This window comes from Rana temporaria, chromosome 6 (genome assembly GCF_905171775.1).
Source record: "Rana temporaria chromosome 6, aRanTem1.1, whole genome shotgun sequence".
Lineage (NCBI taxonomy): Eukaryota > Metazoa > Chordata > Amphibia > Anura > Ranidae > Rana > Rana temporaria.
The window spans coordinates 8,097,112-8,114,408 of NC_053494.1; the positions used below are offsets into that span (position 1 = coordinate 8,097,112).

Below are 17,297 nucleotides of genomic sequence, written 5' to 3' on the forward strand. Positions count from 1 at the left end.
CAGTCCAACAAGCAGCCACACCTTCTACGAACAGTGAGTACAGCACAGCAGACGCAAGGAAGATTCCGTTTAGCGCTTTTAAAGCTTTTGATGAAAAGGACTGTGAGATTGATAACTTCCTGGCGGATTTTGAGCGACAATGTAACCTGCACCGAATAGCTAGAGGAGACTGGGTTGCAATATTGTCAGGCAAACTGTCAGGCAAAGCTTCTGATGCTTTCCGGACCGTGCCAGATCAGGATATTCATAGCTACGCCCGGGTTAAAGAAGTGCTCCTGGCTCGTTATGCAGTAACCCCAGAGTCCCACCGACAGAAGTTCAGGGACTCACGCAAAACCACGGAAGACTCTTATGCGGAATGGGCATGCCAATTGTCCCGGTCGGCCTCTAACTGGGCTAACAGCAGCCAGGCCACCACCGCAGAGGACATTTTGCAACTAATGCTCCTGGAGCAATTTTACAATCACATCCAGACGGACGTCAAGAATTGGGTGAGAGATCGCAGGCCCATGACTCTACCAGAGGCCGCGAAGTTGGCGGATGAATATGCAGATACTCGCAAGACGAACCAGGTCACACCACAGGAACAACCTCCACCACAAACGGTGCCCTCACACCCACCAGCCGCTAGATACCAACCTCCTAACAGACCGGTGACATCTAGCCCTCGCTATCATCGCCAGGAGGGCAACGAACAACGCTGCTTCCGGTGCAAACAGCTGGGTCACTTCAAGCAGAATTGCCCCATGAATGACAACACCAGGTCAAATTGGTCTCAACCTGGGTACCGCCCACCAGCAGCAGCCCATTGTGTAGACTCGGCTTGGGATCCAAAGGAGCTGGGTCAGGAAGAACCATTGGGCACCCCTTACGAAGCCCTCATGGTACAATCTGTTATTACGGACAACAGGGAACACCATTGTCAGCTGGTCATGGGCGACAGCCCTGAGCCGGAGGGGCCCTGGAGGGAGCTGGGCATAAAGAGGCACCGCCGGCCACCCTTCAAGAAGAAGAGGTCCTGGAAGCCTTATAACAAGCTGACCTGGGAGGAGAAGAAGCGACTGGAGGAGAGGGAGTCGCAGCGGGCGTCCCAGATGCGTGCCGAGATGTTCGCCAAGGGCCCACCGGTGGCCCCTTACACCACCACCCAGTTCCTGATGATGAAGGACCACGTGGAGAGCCTGCAGGACATGAGCAAGCAGGAGCTGATCCGTGAGTACATAGAGCTGGAGGAGTGCATAAGCCGCATGGAGGAGGAGAACAACCACCTGAGGTCACAGCAGCATGAACTGGAGATGGAGCTGGAGAAGCTCCAAGAGGAGAACCGGCGGCTGCGGAGGGAGCAAGGGGTGGCTGACCTTATGGGGCTCTGATTCCCCTTCCCCCCCCCCCCCCCCGGACTCTGAGCACCAGTGCTACAGCATTTCAACAAATATAACTTTTTCTTTTTATGAATCTCCTGGGATTGTCACTTCAGAGCCATAACCTGCCCCTCCCATAGCGGGACACCTAGATGGCGGCGCACAGACCCATTCGCCATCTTCACACTGACTTCTGGTGACTTTGCAGATCGCACAAAGACTTGGGGACTGACCGACGTGTGATCTGAAGACCCGGTGGCATACCTGAGTCTGAAGCAGTTGCCAAGGGAGGTCAGTCACGCCAAACGGAGTTAACCTCGGACTAAAAGCTCTGAACCCGTCAACCCTACTGGACCAGGGAAGGTCCAACCGGGTTTGCCGGAGCAGGGAGAAAAGGGGGGGCCATTGTGATGCAATTGCCTATATGCTTCAGTCTAATGCTCTCCCTGCTAACTTAATGCTGTTGGTTACAGGTAACAGGTGTTTTATGTGTGATTCATCTCTCTCTGTAAGGACTGTTCATATGTTAAATAAGGCTAGCTTTTGAAAGGCCTTTAATTGTGTGATAACCCTGTCTACAACCTAGTGATTCTCAGAGGTGTTAATAGGTGTCAAACTGGAAGCAGACGAAACGTCTGCTTAGGAAACTCAAGTGTGTGAAGGTGGTTTGTTGTGTAAGGAATGTGCAGTGATTAGACATGATAATTGTCGGTCGGTGCCGACCTGTCTGGAATGTTTTAGTAATTAGCCTTAGTGTGTGATTGGGTTGGGTGGAGATTTCATTGTTGCTTCAATGTCTTGGACTGTATAAAAAGCTGAGAAGAAAAACCATTAAAAGTGTGTTGTTCAAGCAGTAAGCTGGTCTCATGTGTGGCTTTCTGGGCGATTCCAGGGATATCCCTCCTCGTGGAATATTGGGGTGATTTTCGTTATGGGAAGAAGGGAACGTTGACGGGGATATCATACCGATACCGTCACAGATTGTACCGGGCCGTTTTTGTTACAGGTTTCAGAACACTCAGATCTTGCCCCCAATATACAAAGGGGGGGGGGGGTTTGCAGCCTATTCTGTCTGATTTTATATTTGGGTTTCAAATGTTTTTATGCTATGGCATTTTTAGCCGATTTAAGGTTGTTAATAAACGTTTTTATTTTTCTATATCTTTGGAGTACTCCTTTCCTTTATTTGGGGTTAAAAGTGGCAACCAATAAAGTCCATTCAACATTGTTCTTTTACTCTTTACATACATAATTTTGGATGTGGTGCCACAACAAACGTGGTGGGTCTCAATTTGCACCACATAAATAACAATTATTTGTGTCTATGTTGATCTTAATTTTACAAGTGCGTTTAAAACACATCAATCAATGCACTCGTGTGAATTAGCCCTATATGTTGCTGGGGAGTGCTGCTCTGTGATATGCGGGGGGGGGGGGGGGAGTGCTGCTTTGTGATATGCAGGGGGGGAGAGTGCTGCTCTGTGATATGCAGAGGGGGGAGGAGTGCTTCTCTGTGATATGCGGGGGGAAGGAGTGCTGCTCTGTGATATGCGGGGGGAGGAGTGCTGCTCTGATATGCAGAGGGGGAGTGCTGCTCTGTGATATGCCGGGGGGGAGGAGTGCTGCTCTGTGATAAGCCGGGGGGGGAGGAGTGCTGCTCTGTGATATGCCGGGGGGGAGGAGTGCTGCTCTGTGATATGCCGGGGGGGGGAAGAGTGCTGCTCTGTGATATGCCGGGGGGGAGGAGTGCTGCTCTGTGATATGCCGGGGGGGGAGGAGTGCTGCTCTGTGATATGCCGGGGGGAGGAGTGCGGATCTGTGATATGCGGGGGGGGAGGAGTGCGGATCTGTGATATGCGGGGGGGAAGGAGTGCTGCTCTGTGATATGCGGGGGGGAGGAGTGCTGCTCTGTGATATGCGGGGGGAGGAGTACTGCTCTGTGATATGAGGGGGGGACTCTGTGATATGAGGGGGGGAGTGCTGCTCTGTGATATGATGGGGGGAGTCTGTGATTGGGGGATCTGTGGTGGAGCTTTTATTGGTGGATCTGTGATGGGGGGGCTTTGTAATGGGAGAGATCTGTGATGGGGAGCTTTGTGATTGGGGGGAGTCTTTCATGGAGAGGAGTCTGTGATGGGGGGGGGTTTATGTTGATTAACTTTTTTGTGCACTACAAAAAAAATACTGTGTTTATTGGCGTATAACACTCACTTTTTTACCCTGAAAATAGAGGGTGAACTGTGCCTGCGTGTTATACGCAGGGGGCAGTGGAAAAAAAATCCTGAAAATTCCCTCTTAAAGTTAGGGTGCGTGTTATACACCGATAAATACGGTATGTGCAGTGTGCAAAGGTATTTGTTTATATATTTTTTTTTCAAAATATAGTCCGGCCCCCCAACAGTCTGAGGGACCATGAACTGGCCACCTGTTTAAAAAGTTTGAGGACCCCTGCTCTAGGGTGTTAGAAAAAAATATATAATGTTTGGGGGTTTTAAGTAATTTTCTAGCAAAAAAAAAAACAGTTTTAGTCTTGTAAATGCCAAATCTGAAAAACACCCAAGGTCTTTAATTGGTTAAATAACAAACATTATACTTACCTGCACTGTGCAGTGGTTTTGTACAGAAAAGCCCAGATCCTCCTCCTCTCGGATCCCCCTTCAGCACTCCTGGCCCCTTCTTCCTGCCCAAAGAAGAGTAAGCAGTTTGGAATGTGAGCACCTGAGCAGGCTCGCTACCAAGCGTGTCCATTCACACACACACAGCCGCGGCTTGGCTCTGCCCCCTCACTCTCCTGATTGGCTCAGATTGACAGCAGAAGGAGCCATTGCGGCGGGGGGGGGATTACAGTAATTTCTTGCAAAGAAATGTGTGTAAATAAATGCCCCGGTAGACAAGTGGTTAAACTTTATCAATTCTTCATTACAGAGCCTAAGGAGATTTGGATCGTTGGGAACTCTATGGTAACAAGTGCTTTGCAGCTAGCAGAGAATCATCCCCATGGCATGAACTTGGGGTTTGAAGAGGAATTCTTTAGGGTTCGTTGGTTTAGCCGGACCACTATGGAATGGCGTCACTTGTGGCCTGAAATGAGCCTGTTAACTGCATCATTGGGGAACCCAAGAGTCGTAGTCATCCATCTAGGAAGCAACGAGCTCCCATTTCGGAATGTAGACAAGTTTGTGAATGTTGTGAAAAACCATTTTAGACGGCTCAAAAAGGTTTATCCAGATACGGCATTTATCTGGGCACCATTACATTCCCGAATGACATGGAGTGGGACACCCATGGAGAAAAAAAGAAGGAAGTTTAACAAGGAAGTTAGACGTTGTGCAGCAGAGTGTGGAGTCAGGGTGGCTGATCTCCGTCAACTTGAGGTGATGTCCCAATATAAAGAATGGGCGGATGATGAAACCAATAGGAAGGAAGATGCAAAGGAGGTGGATGCTTTTACTGAAGCCATGATTGATTCCATAAAGGCAATCTGCAATGTGACAAATCATTAGTTTGCTTAGTATAATGCATCTCACCAAGGTGTGTGGGTTTTTTTTGTTTTTTTGAGCTTAAGGGGGTTGTAAAGGTACAATTTTTTCCCCTAAATAGCTTCCTTTACCTCAGTGCAGTCCTCCTTCACTTACCTCATCCTTCCATTTTGCTTTTAAATGTCCTTTTTTTCTTCTGAGAAATCCTCACTTCCTGTTCTTCTGTCTGTAACTCCACACAGTAATGCAAGGCTTTCTCCCTGGTGTGGAGTGTCGTGCTCGCCCGCTCCCTTGGACTACAGGAGAGTTAGGACGCTCTCTACGTTGCAGATAGAGAAAGGAGCTGTGTGTTAGTGGGCGTCCTGACTTTCCTGTAGTCCAAGGGAGGGAGCAAGCACGACACTCCACACCAGGGAGGAAGCCTTGCATTACTGTGTGGAGTTAGACAGAAGAACAGGAAGTGAGAATTTCTCAGAAGAAATAAGGACATTTAAAAGCAAAATGGAAGGATGAGGTAAGTGAAGGAGGACTGCACTAAGGTAAAGGAAGATATTTAGGGAAAAAAATTGTACCTTTACAACCCCTTTAACAACTGCCTACACATTTCTAATTACTCCTATGATGAACATCAGACAATACAAAATTCCCACCAACACTCAACTCAGCTAATCAGAAATAATGACAATTAAACCTTCTCCATCACTCTTTGAAGGACACGGCTCCATAGATTCATATTCATTTTGTTATATTGCTTCCTACAGGAGGATTGAACTCTAAGGGAAAACAAAAAAGGGGCCAGATCCCTCTAGTGTTCCGGTCCCAACCCGTAGCCCTTTTGTACTTGGTGTGGGCCCTGCATTCTGGCTGATAGAGCTGAATGTGGGGTCACTAGTTTTAAGGGGTCTGTAATGGCAGTGATCTCTAAAGCTGGCCACTGATATACCGAAAGTCCTGGCCAAATTTTAAACCGCGCGTGTCCTTTTTTTAACAGAAATTAATTCTTGGAAGGGGGTTGGCTAGATCCTCCATCCACCTTGTTTGGATGGATGGAGAAATCTGTTAAGCTGACCATAGATGTTTATGAAAAAGAAAAATTAACAGTCTCGTGTAACATGTCTCTAACTGTCTCCTACAGCATGGTTGCAGTCTCCAACTACAACTGTACACATTCACTGTCTCGCCGTCTCCTAAAAGATGTCCACAGTTTCTGACTTTTTTGGCAATGCACATGCTGACTATAGGGTGTTCTCCTATGTTACTGTTGGGCCACAGTTGAGGCCCCCCTATAACGCCCATGTTGACCGCCACTGTTCTAGTGGCTACACCTCTGCACCAGCTTTATGGTTCCGTTTAGCTTCCTATCCTAAGGTAGTAGGAGGTCTGTTTCAAGCTCTGGTGCATCAAGTCTTCTTGGGTGTGGAGCTTCGACTTGACCTTCCATCGACAACTTTATGACTTATAGATAATAAGCAATGCACATTTCATTCAATTTTGTTCCATAGGGAAGTCAAACCTCCTATGTTCTGCTTCAGCAATCTAAGTACTCAGTGTGGTCTCTATAACTGGTCTAGTTGTGGAGAGATAGCTAAACTTAGTCTCAGTAGCTTGGCAGACAGTGACTCGATCTCAATGACGTCCTGCAGATCGTAGAAAGCTTTAATTCAAAACTTGGGAAGATCATAACAGATGAAGATCAGATAAGTCAAAATTATTTATAGGCAAACCAACAACAATGCATATGTAACATATTTTGTAATATTTTATTTTATGTTCTAATTCTATTTTATACTAACAGTAGTTATAAAATATCCAGTTGTTGTATGTATTATGTCGCCTTCATTCTTAAAATTGTTGCTTTGTACGGAATCACAATATTTCTGTCTTGTATTGTAATAAAAATTTGTTAAAGAATAAAAAAAAAGTATGTTCCTTGACATCTGAAGGATAGTGAATGTGACCTGTGTCCCGGGGAGGTAGAGATGCCTTCTGATCTTCAGGTTCAACAAAAAACTGGATAGGTGCTGTATATATGCAGGTACAGGGATTCTCTTGCATAAGCAGTGGATGCGCTGACTCTGTCTTTACTCCTTTGAAACTTCTCCCTCTTCTGTTATGTAGGATCTAGATCAGGGGGTCAGAAACCTGTTGTCACGATTATGCAGTAATGTCTGTCTGTCAGCTTACCTCCTCCATATGTCCTGCTTTAGAGGCCAGCCACTCTCACCTGGCTGTTTAAGTAATCTCTTCTCTAAGCATGGCCCCACCCCAGGCCCTATCAGGGAACACTATATTAACCTGTGCACTGCAAGCCAGCTGTGCTGATAAACAGTTTAGCTATTGTATGTTCGAGTCCCTCTTGCCATTTGCTACGTCTGTCTCTGTTTTACCGATCTTGGCTTGTTCTCGACCATCCCGGTCTTCTTGTGTCCTTTGTTTATCCTTGTCTGTTAGTCGCCCCGACCTTTGGCTTATTTCCTCACTATCTCTTGTATCCTGAGATGCTGCTTCCCCTCTATTCTCTATAGCCTACTGTGAGCGTGAGCTGGGGGACTCTGGGGGTCGCGACCTGGATCCAGTTGCAGCCCAGTCCATCCTCACCACTAGAGTCTCTGGTGAACACCTGCTGGATCTTAGACTCCGTGCCCTGGGGAATCTTGGGCTCTAGCTCCATGTGATATCCCTGTTGGTGCTCCAGTGATCTGCCTTCCTTAGCCTCCCAGTGTTCTGTCCACAGCAGTCAGCCGTAGGGTCCACCACCTTAGCTGTGCACTCCTGACCTCAACGGTGTGCATCTGTCACCTGACCGCAGGTGACCTGATACCTGTAGATCGCGGACAGGAGACTGGTGGATCGTGGTGTGGACTTGTTGACCCGCCATCTCAAAGCATCGAACAAAGTGCAATGCATAGAGACCTCTTGTAAAGTTGTAGTAGGAAGCAAGAGCCACATGAGCTGAGGCCTCCTCTGTATTAGTGGCTCCTGTCCCGTGCGGAGTGATACCAACTGCAATCCACCTCTTATCCCAGCTAACGGTCTCAAGAGTGGTGCCAGCAGCAGGAAAGAAGAGATCTTCAGGTCAGCGTGACGCAACACACTGGGCATAATAGTATAGGGCTGCGTTCACACTGATGTGTACCTGCAGCATTTCTATAGGTTTGCTGCACTTATCTATAAATTTGTATTATATCCTGCAGGTTTGGTGCACTTTCAGAAATAATAGAAGTCTATGGCAAAGAAACCTGCAGTTGCCATTAAAGGAGTTGTAAAGGAAAATATTTTTGTTTGCTGAAATGACTGTTTACAGGGTATAGAGACATAATAGTTAACTGATTCCTTTTAAAAACAATTACAAATAGATAAAAATCAATCATAATGTACCTACAGTTTTAGTTTCGTTTTTGCATGCCGTTTCCTGCTTCTGTGATGTACAGAGCCAATACAGGGCAGTGATGGTTTGGAAAATGAAACTGGTGCTGAGGGGTTTTGGACACACAGTAATCACACCTCCTTAAATAGTGACCACAGAGAGAAAGCTCCCAGTACTGTGGTCATCAGGAAACAGACAACCAGGAAGTGTGGAGATCAGAGAAGAATTACAGGAACTTGAGAGCAAAAACGAACAATGAGGACATGAAAACAGCACTGCATTAAGGTAAAGGAAGCTATTAAGATAAAAAAAATTCCCTTTCAAACCCTTTAAGGTGAAAAAAACACGAGGGTGAGTTTTTATTTTTTTGTGCATCTACACCCCTTTTACACCCATTTCAAATATATGTTCAAACTTCTGGTATAATTATGAGTTTATAGTCTATGGACCGCCCGTAAGACTTCTCTTGCAGCCACCTGGATTCTGGTGTTGTGCCCCCATGTCTTTGGGCTGTTTTTGGGGGGTATCCCCCCTCTTCTTCCTCCATCTGGGACTGCACACTATATAGGCTCCATGCATGGGAGTACTAAATACTTAGGATATGCATATTCTCTTATTATTGTATAAAATTGGTTATTAATGGTTGTATACATCTTTCAACATGTAAAGGATCTACTGAGGAAGCCTATTGGCGAAACACGTATAGATCCACAATATCGACTCCTGTACTGGGCCTCACCTATTTAAAAAAATCTTGTACCGGCCACTTTTGTTACAGGTTTCAGCACACTCAGATCTTGCCGCCAATATACAAGGGGGGGGGGGGGATGCAGCCTATTTTGTCTGATTTAATTTGGGTTTCAAATGTTTTTATGCTATGACATTTTTAGCCGATATTAAGGTTGTTAATAAACTTTTGTATTTTTATATAACTTTGGATTACTCATTTACTTGGGGTTAAAAGTGGCAACCAATAAAGTTCATTCAACTTTTTTTGCTCTTTACATGTAATTTTGGATGTGGTGCCACAACAAACGTGGTGGGTCTCAATTTGCACCACATAAATAACAATTATTTGTGTATGTTGATCTTCATTTTACAAGTGCGCTTAAAACACATCAATTAATGCACTCGTGTGAATTAGCCCCTATATGTTGCTGGGGAAGGGTGGGTTAAAGCGGAGGTCCGGTTAAAAAAAAAATGTAAAGTCAGCAGCTACTAACACTGTAGCTGCTGAATTTTAATAGGGACACTTCTGTCCAGAGTGCCCGCGATGACGGCAGCCGAAGCCGAGCAATCGCCGCCATCCTCTGTGAGGGAATCGGGAAGTAAAGTGTTGCGGCTTCACCGCCCGATTTCGTACTACGCGAGCCGTGCGGCGCTACGTGAATGGGCGATGTCCCCTGGGAAGCACACATGGCAGCCATACATGCCCACACCATGACACTACCACCACCATGCTTGTTCACGTTGATCTTGGTCCAGCTGAATAAACTGTTGGAAGTCCTCTAGAGCAGTGTTCTCCAAACTGTGGCCCTTTGCTAGCCTTTCTCAGGCTCTTGGAGCACTATGCCTCCCTCTGACACCAACAATGGGGCACTATTGCTTCCACCGATACCAATGATGGGATACTATTCCTCCTATTAATAGGAACACTACCATACCTCCCAACAGTCCCGGATTCTGCGGGACAGCCCCGCATTCGGACTTATGTCCTGCTGAGCTGTTTCCCGCATTGCCTCCACTGCCACTCACTCTTGTAGAGTGCAGGCAGTTTTCAAATCTAGTGAGCAGCTTATAGATTGGCCATTCATTAAATACCATTTTGTTAGGACCCCATCCTTTCATCAGTGGGGACTGAGGAGGCAGTAGCAGAGCGGGACTCTCTTGTAGGGGCGGAGGCAGCTAAGCCACATTTGCCGACACTTAGATTATAGTTCCAGCCCCCAGACTGTCTCTGGCGCAGTGATATAGAAGGGATGCCTGTCTGCCTCACAGTAAGTGTTGAGTGCTGCTGCCGGCTGGTGACAGGTAGGTGATCTTTCTGCTCCCCTTGCACGGCTGCACCTACACACTTTCCCCTGCCTGCAAAACTCTCCTCTCAGTCCGGCTGCTTTTCTCCTCTCCTTCCCAACCACTGACAGCTCCGCTACTCCTCTCCCTGTAATCTGATTTAAGTTCCCAGCTCTGATTATAGCTCTCCTCCCCGTGATCCTAATACATATCTTTTCTTCCCTGTTATCAGTCCTTCCTGTCCCCACACAGCAAACCTCTGTTCCCTCTTCACCAAATGCCTTCACAGTTGCACCCTTTCCCTGGCAGAAGTTCCGGATAGACTCCTGAGCTTCTCCATTCCCCAGATACTTCTCCCATCCACAGCATGGCTCCCTCCACTTCACACTGTAATCCAGCCTGCACGATCTTCCCTCTTAGCTGTCTGTATCCGAGACTTAGGATCCCTGTCTATTTATTTCATATCCCTGGATCACCCCTCCTAACACCCCCCACAGTGCCTGATGTAAAGGAGAACATAAGGAGAGTGTGCTGAGAAAGGGGGAAGTGTTCTGTGTCTCAATCTGAATTGCACTGTTTGTTTCTGTTTCTCTCCTGAGCTGTCTGTCCACCCCCATTTATCCTGAATCCTGCAATCTCCCCAACCACCCCCCATCCCATCCTGCGATCCCCCCAGCCATCTTGCGATCTCCCCATCCCAGCCACCCTGCGATCTCCCCATCCCAGCCACCCTGCGATCTCCCCATCCCAGCCACCCTGCGATCTCCCCATCCCAGCCACCCTGCGATCTCCCCATCCCAGCCACCCTGCAATGTCCCCGTCCACCCCCCCATCCCTTCATGCGATCCCCCATCTCACCCTGCGATCCTCCCCATCCCATCCTGCGATCCCCCATCCCATCCTGCGATCCCCCTGGAATATCCCTGTCCACCCCCCATCCCTTCTTGCGATCTCCCTGTCCACCACCTGCCCCCCCCCCATCCCATCCTGAGGTCTCTCTGGACATGTGTCCCCATCCAGTGCACTCCGTGTATTCAGAGGTCAGGATGTATGCATAAACATAAGAGAATTTCTTAGTCCAACTGTATTCAACTAGATTACAGTCTTCTATGAAACTTTAAGCAAAATACTCAAAAAATTGTCTAAACACACTGAAAAAGGCAGACTTTTGTTAAATGTTTTTATAAATATATATATATATACACACGCAGCAATTTTTTTTTCCCTTTTTTGTTTTTTGAAGCACAGTTCAGAAAAAAAGGCAACAGGCTATTGAAACGTGCAGCATTGCAAAGTGGACCAGCAACTACGCAGGGCACAGGTAAGTGTTATTGCTCAGTTTCACAGCTAGATAGGTACCTACAGTAACTCTGTCTTGTATTGGTGCTCTGCAATATCTTACTAGGAGAAATGCAATGGTTTCCCTAAATGGAACTTCGGAAGGTAATGTCTCTTGATCTAGCTGCATGCTAGTCTGATTTGTGCTGTATCTTTTAGGTTCATACTTGTGTAGTGCGAGGGCCTGAGTGATCTATTTAATTTATAATCAATCAAAACACCAAACTTCATAGTGTTGGTGAATTTAACCACTTGCTTACTGGGCGCATATACCCCCTTCCTGCCCAGGCGAAATTTCAGCTTTCGGCACTGTCGCTTTAACTGACAATTGCGCGGTCGTGCGACGTGGTTCCCAAACAAAATTGATGTCCTTTTTTCCCCACAAATAGAGCTTTCTTTTGGTGGTATTTGATCACATGTGCGGTTTTTATTTTTTGTGCTTTAAACAAAAAAAGAGCGACAATTTTGGAAAAAACACTTTTTTATTTTTTGTTATAATAAATATCCCAATTTTTTTTTCTCAGTTTATGCCGATATGTATTCTACATATTTGTGGTAAAAAAAAAAACGCAATAAGCGTATAGTGATTGGTTTGCGCAAAAGTTATAGCGCCTACAAAATAGGAAACAGAATTATGACTTTATTTTTATTTATTTTTTTACTAGTAATGGCGGCGATCTGCGATTTTTATTGTGACTGCGACATAATGGCGGACACATTTTTGGGACCATTCACATTTATACAGTAGTCAGTGCTATAAATATGCATTGATTACTGTATAAATGTGACTGGCAGGGAAGGGGTTAACACTAGGGGGGCGACGAAGGGGTTAAATGTGTACCCTGGGAGTGATTCTAACTGTGGGGGGAGGGGACTGACTGGGGGAGGTGACGGATCTGTGTCCCTATGTACAAGGGACACAGCTTCGGTCTCCTCTCCCTGACAGGAAATGGAGCTCTGTGTAACGGCCGATCGTGGACATCGCGGCCGCCCCCCAGTGGCTGGAGGAGCGTTTTCAGCGGACTGTCCGCGCGTGTGTACAAGGCCTAAGGCCCCCGTACACACGACCAAACATGTCCGCTGAAACTGGTCCGCGGACCAGTTTCAGCGGACATGTTCGGTCGTGTGTACGGCCGACCGGACAATTTTCCGGCGGATCGGACAGGTTTCCAGCGGACAAATGTTTCTTAGCATGCTAAGAAATCTGTCCGCTGGAAGCCTGTCCGTCGGACATGTTCGGTCGTCTGTACAGACTCACCGGACATGTCCGCTCGGCCGAAAGCCCTCGCATGCGTCGAAGTGATTTGACGCATGCATGGAAGCATTGACCTTCCAGGGCCGCGCGCGACGGCGCGGCCACGTCACCGCGTATCGTGTCCGCGCGGATTTCTGGTTGATGGTGTGTACAACCATCAGACAGAAATCCGTCATCGGACAGTCTGTCCATGTGTACGAGGCCAGACAGACATGCTGTGGCTGCCAAAGCCACCACACAAGCATTGCCAGTCACCACTTTTTTCAGAGCTTCTATTTCCCAGTTATCGGAAAAAGTTGTAAAGGCAGAAGTCTTGTTTACAGGTTTCTTGTTGGAGCACAACATTTCTATTTCTGCTAGTGACCATCTAAGGCCTTTGTTTAAAGCGGAGTTCCACCCAAAATTGGAACTTCCGCTTATCCCACTCCTCACCCTCTTGCATGCCACGTTTGGCATGTAATTTTTTTGGGGGGGGAGTGGGGGCTAAGTTCGTTGGATTCTCATCCTACGGGTAGATCGCGCAGATGTTCGGGACCAGAGTCCAGGATATCCCCTGTTTTCCTCCTGCAGGCTAGGGGTCGGTCTCTATCCATCAGCCTTCTCAGGATTCAAGTCTCAACCCTTACAGCCTTCTTCGAAGTATCGTGGACTGCTCGCCCTTTAATTCGGCAGTCTTTTCATGGGCAGCAAGGCTCAGGCCCCGATGAAAGCCAAGGTTCCCCGTGTGGAATATTCCGCTTGTCCTTGACTCATTGGCTCAATTCAGTACTGTGGGCCTTGCTTCACTGTCTATCAAAGTTTCTTTTCTGCAAGTTACCTGTTACAATTGCCACTACTTAGGCAAAAAAAAAAGGGGGTCGCTGAGCTCGGGTCCTTAGGCCCTTAAGAATCCTTTCTGGCTTATTTCCGGACCAGAGGGTCCTTATTCCTATGCTTGGCTCAAAGTCTAAAAATTACATCTTTGTTTTCCACAATGATCCAAGAAATTGTCCTACTTACATTCAGGGCTCCAGGCTCCATCGAGGTCACCCTCTGGAGGTAGGGGAGTTACGGTAGAAGTACCTGTAGGTCCATTCTTCTTTTGATTTTCTGTCTATCTGTTTACCTTGCACTCTGGCAATAACAAGAGCGCAAGCTTCGATCAGATTGATCGCCGCCCGGGTTGTCAAAACCGTCCAGCAGATGTTTACAGCAATAGGGCTGGGCTCCTCCAGAGGTGGTGACGGCTTATTCACCCAGGGGTATGGCAGTTTTGTGGCCGACAGTCCGGCATGCGGTTCTGAGGTTGCCTGCAAAGAGGCCTTGTGGGCCTCCATTAATGCCTTTAAGTCACCTTACTGCATAGAGCCTGCTTCTCTATCTTCTGTGATCTTTGGTTATGGTATCGGGGCAAATAAAATCTTATCAGTATACCCACCCGTGTGGATTGGCTAGTTCTGTCCCACATGTAGTCTGCCATGGAGTCTGTCAGGAAAACGGAAAATGTATTGCCAAATACTTACCGTAATTTTCCTTTCCTGATAGACTCCATGGCAGACGGAGTTCCCACCCATGATTACGATTATGAGCGTTGGACTAAGAGTCGGCTAGTTACGGAACATTGTCCATGGAGGTGAGCTCAAATTTATGGGTAGGGGTTCCTATAGCAGTGGAGAGGAGGCGGGGTTAACCCACACGTAGTCTGTCATGGAGTCTATCAGGAAAGGAAAATTACGGTAAGTATTTGGCAATAAATTTTCCGTTTTTGAAAATAACTGCACAACTAACTTGCAGCACCACTATTTTATTCTCCAGGGTCTCTGCTTTCAGAAAGCAAAAACATACTTTGGCAGGGGGGGGGGGGGGAGATTACAGTAATTTCTTGCAAAGAAATGTGTGTAAATAAATGCCCCGGTAGACAAGTGGTTAAACTTGATCAATTCTTCATTACAGAGCCCAAGGAGATTTGGATCGTTGGGAACTCTATGATAACGCGTGCTTTTCAGCTAGCAGAGAATCGTCCACATGGCATGAACTTGGGGTTTGAAGAGGAATTCTTTACCGTTCGTTGGTTTAGCCGGGCCACTATGGAATGGCTTCACTTGTGGCCTGAAATGAGACAGTTAACTAAAAGATTGGGGGTCCCAAGAGTCGTAGTCATCCATCTAGGAAGCAATGAACTCCCAGTTCGGAATGTAGGCAAGCTTGTGGATTTTGTGAGAAACGGTTTTAGACGGCTCACCGAGGTTTATCCAGATACGACATTTATCTGGGCACCATTACCTTCCCGAATGTCGTGGCATGGGACACCCACGGAGGATAAAAGAAGGATGTTTAACAAGTTAGTTAGACGTTGTGCAGCACGGTGTGGAGTCAGGGTGGCTGATCTCAGTCAACTTGAGGTGATGTCCCAATATAAAGAATCGGTGGATGATGGAACCAATAGGAAGGAAGATGCAAATGAGGTGGATGCTTTTACTGAAGCTATGATTGATTCCATACTGGCAATCTTCAATGTGACAAATCATTAGTTTGCTTAGTATAATGCATTTCATCAAGGTGTGTGTTTTTTTTGTTTGTTTGTTTTTTTAGCTTAAAGGGGTTGTAAAGGTACAATTTTATTTTCCTAAATAGCTTCCTTTCCCTTAGTGCAGTCCTCCTTCACTTACCTCATCCTTCCATTTTGCTTTTAAATGTCCTTTTTTTTCTTCTGAGAAATCCTCACTTCCTGTTCTTCTGTAACTCCACACAGTAATGCTAGGCTTTCTCCCTGGTGTGGAGTGTCGTGCTCGCCCCCTCCCTTGGACTACAGGAGAGTCAGGACGCTCTCTACGTTGCAGATAGAGAAAGGAGCTGTGTGTTAGTAGGCGTCCTGACTCTCCTGTAGTCCAAGAGAGGGGGCGAGCACGACACTCCACACCAGGGAGAAAGCCTCACATTACTGTGTGGAGTTACAGACAGAAGAACAGGAAGTGAGGATTTTTCAGAAGAAATAAGGACATTTAAAAGCAAAATGGAAGGATGTGGTAAGTGAAGGAGGACTGCACTAAGGTAAAGGAAGATATTTAGGGAAAAAATTGTACCTTTACAACCCTTTTAACAACTGCCTACACATTTCTAATTACTCCTGTGATGAACATCAGACAATACAAAATTTCCCCCAACACTCAACCCAGCTAATCAGAAATAATGACAATTAAACCTTCTCCATCACTCTTTGAAGGACACGGCTCCATAGATTCATATTCATTTTGTTATATTGCTTCCTACAGGAGGATTGAACTCTAAGGGAAAATAAAAAAGGTGCCAGATCCCTCTAGTGTTCCGGTCCCAACCCTTAGCCCTTTTGTACTTGGTGTGGGCCCTGCATCCTGGCTGATAGAACTGAAAGTGGGGTCACTAGTTTTAAAGGGTCTGTAATGGCAGTGATCTCTAAAGCGGGACATTGATATACCGAAAGTCCTGGCCAAATTTTAATCCGTGCATGTCCTTTTTTTAACAGAAGTTAATTCTTGAAAGGGGGTTGGCTAGATCCTCCATCCACCTTGTTTGGATGGATGGAGAAATCTGTTAATTTTTCTTTTTCATAAACATCTATGGTCAGCTTAACAGTCTCATGTAACATGTTGTCTCTAACTGTCTCCTACAGCATGGTTGCAGTCTCCAACTACAACTGTACACATTCACTGTCTCGCCGTCTCCTAAAAGATGTCCACAGTTTCTGAATTTTTTGGCAATGCACACGCTGAATATAGGGTGTTCTCCTATGTTACTGTTGGGCCACAGTTGAGGCCCCCTATAACGCCCAAGTTGACCGCCACTGTTCTAGTGGCTACACCTCTGCACCAGCTTTATGGTTCCGTTTAGCTTCCTATCCTAAGGCAGTAGGAGGTCTGTCTCAAGCTCTGCTGCATCAAGTCTTCTTGGGTGTGGAGCTTCGACTTGACCTTCCATCGACAACTTTACGACTTATAGATAATAAGCAATGCACATTTCATTCAATTTTGTTCCATAAGGAAGTCAAACCTCTTATGTTCTGCTTCAGCAATCCAAGCACTCAAAGTGTGGTCTCTATAACTGGTCTAGTTGTGGTGAGGTAGTTAAACTTAGTCTCAGTAGCTTGGCAGACAGTGACTCGATCTCAATGACGTCCTGCAGATCGTAGAAAGCTTTAATCCAAAACTTGGGAAGATCATAACAGATGAAGATCAGATAAGTCAAAATTATTTATAGGCAAACCAACAGCAATGCATATGTAACATATTTTGTAATATTTTATTTTATGTTCGAATTGTATTTTATACTAACAGTAGTTATAAAATAAAATATCCAGTGGTTGTATGTATTATGTCACCTTCATTCTTAAAATTGTTGCTTTGTACGGAATCACAATATTTCTATCTTGTATTGTAATAAAAATTTGTTAAATAAAGAATAAAAAAAAGTATGTTCCTTGACATCTGAAGGATAGTGAATGTGACCTGTGTCACGGGGAGGTAGAGATG

General features: G+C 46.2%; 1 protein-coding gene across 2 annotated transcripts in view; it reads left to right on the plus strand.

Moving 5' to 3' along the window:
- LOC120943001 (nuclear factor 7, ovary-like) overlaps nucleotides 1-17,297 on the plus strand; it is a 166,985-nt gene that overhangs the window by 142,192 nt on the left and 7,496 nt on the right. The window contains exons 9-10 of one of the 2 annotated variants that reach the window (XM_040356019.1): nucleotides 11,464-11,541; nucleotides 14,746-15,399. In XM_040356019.1, coding sequence (XP_040211953.1) covers nucleotides 11,464-11,541; nucleotides 14,746-15,323 — 656 coding nt within the window. In that variant the 3' untranslated portion in view covers nucleotides 15,324-15,399. Of the gene's footprint in view, nucleotides 1-11,463; nucleotides 11,542-14,745; nucleotides 15,400-17,297 lie in introns of those variants that run through there. The other variant, XM_040356020.1, reaches the window with a different exon arrangement.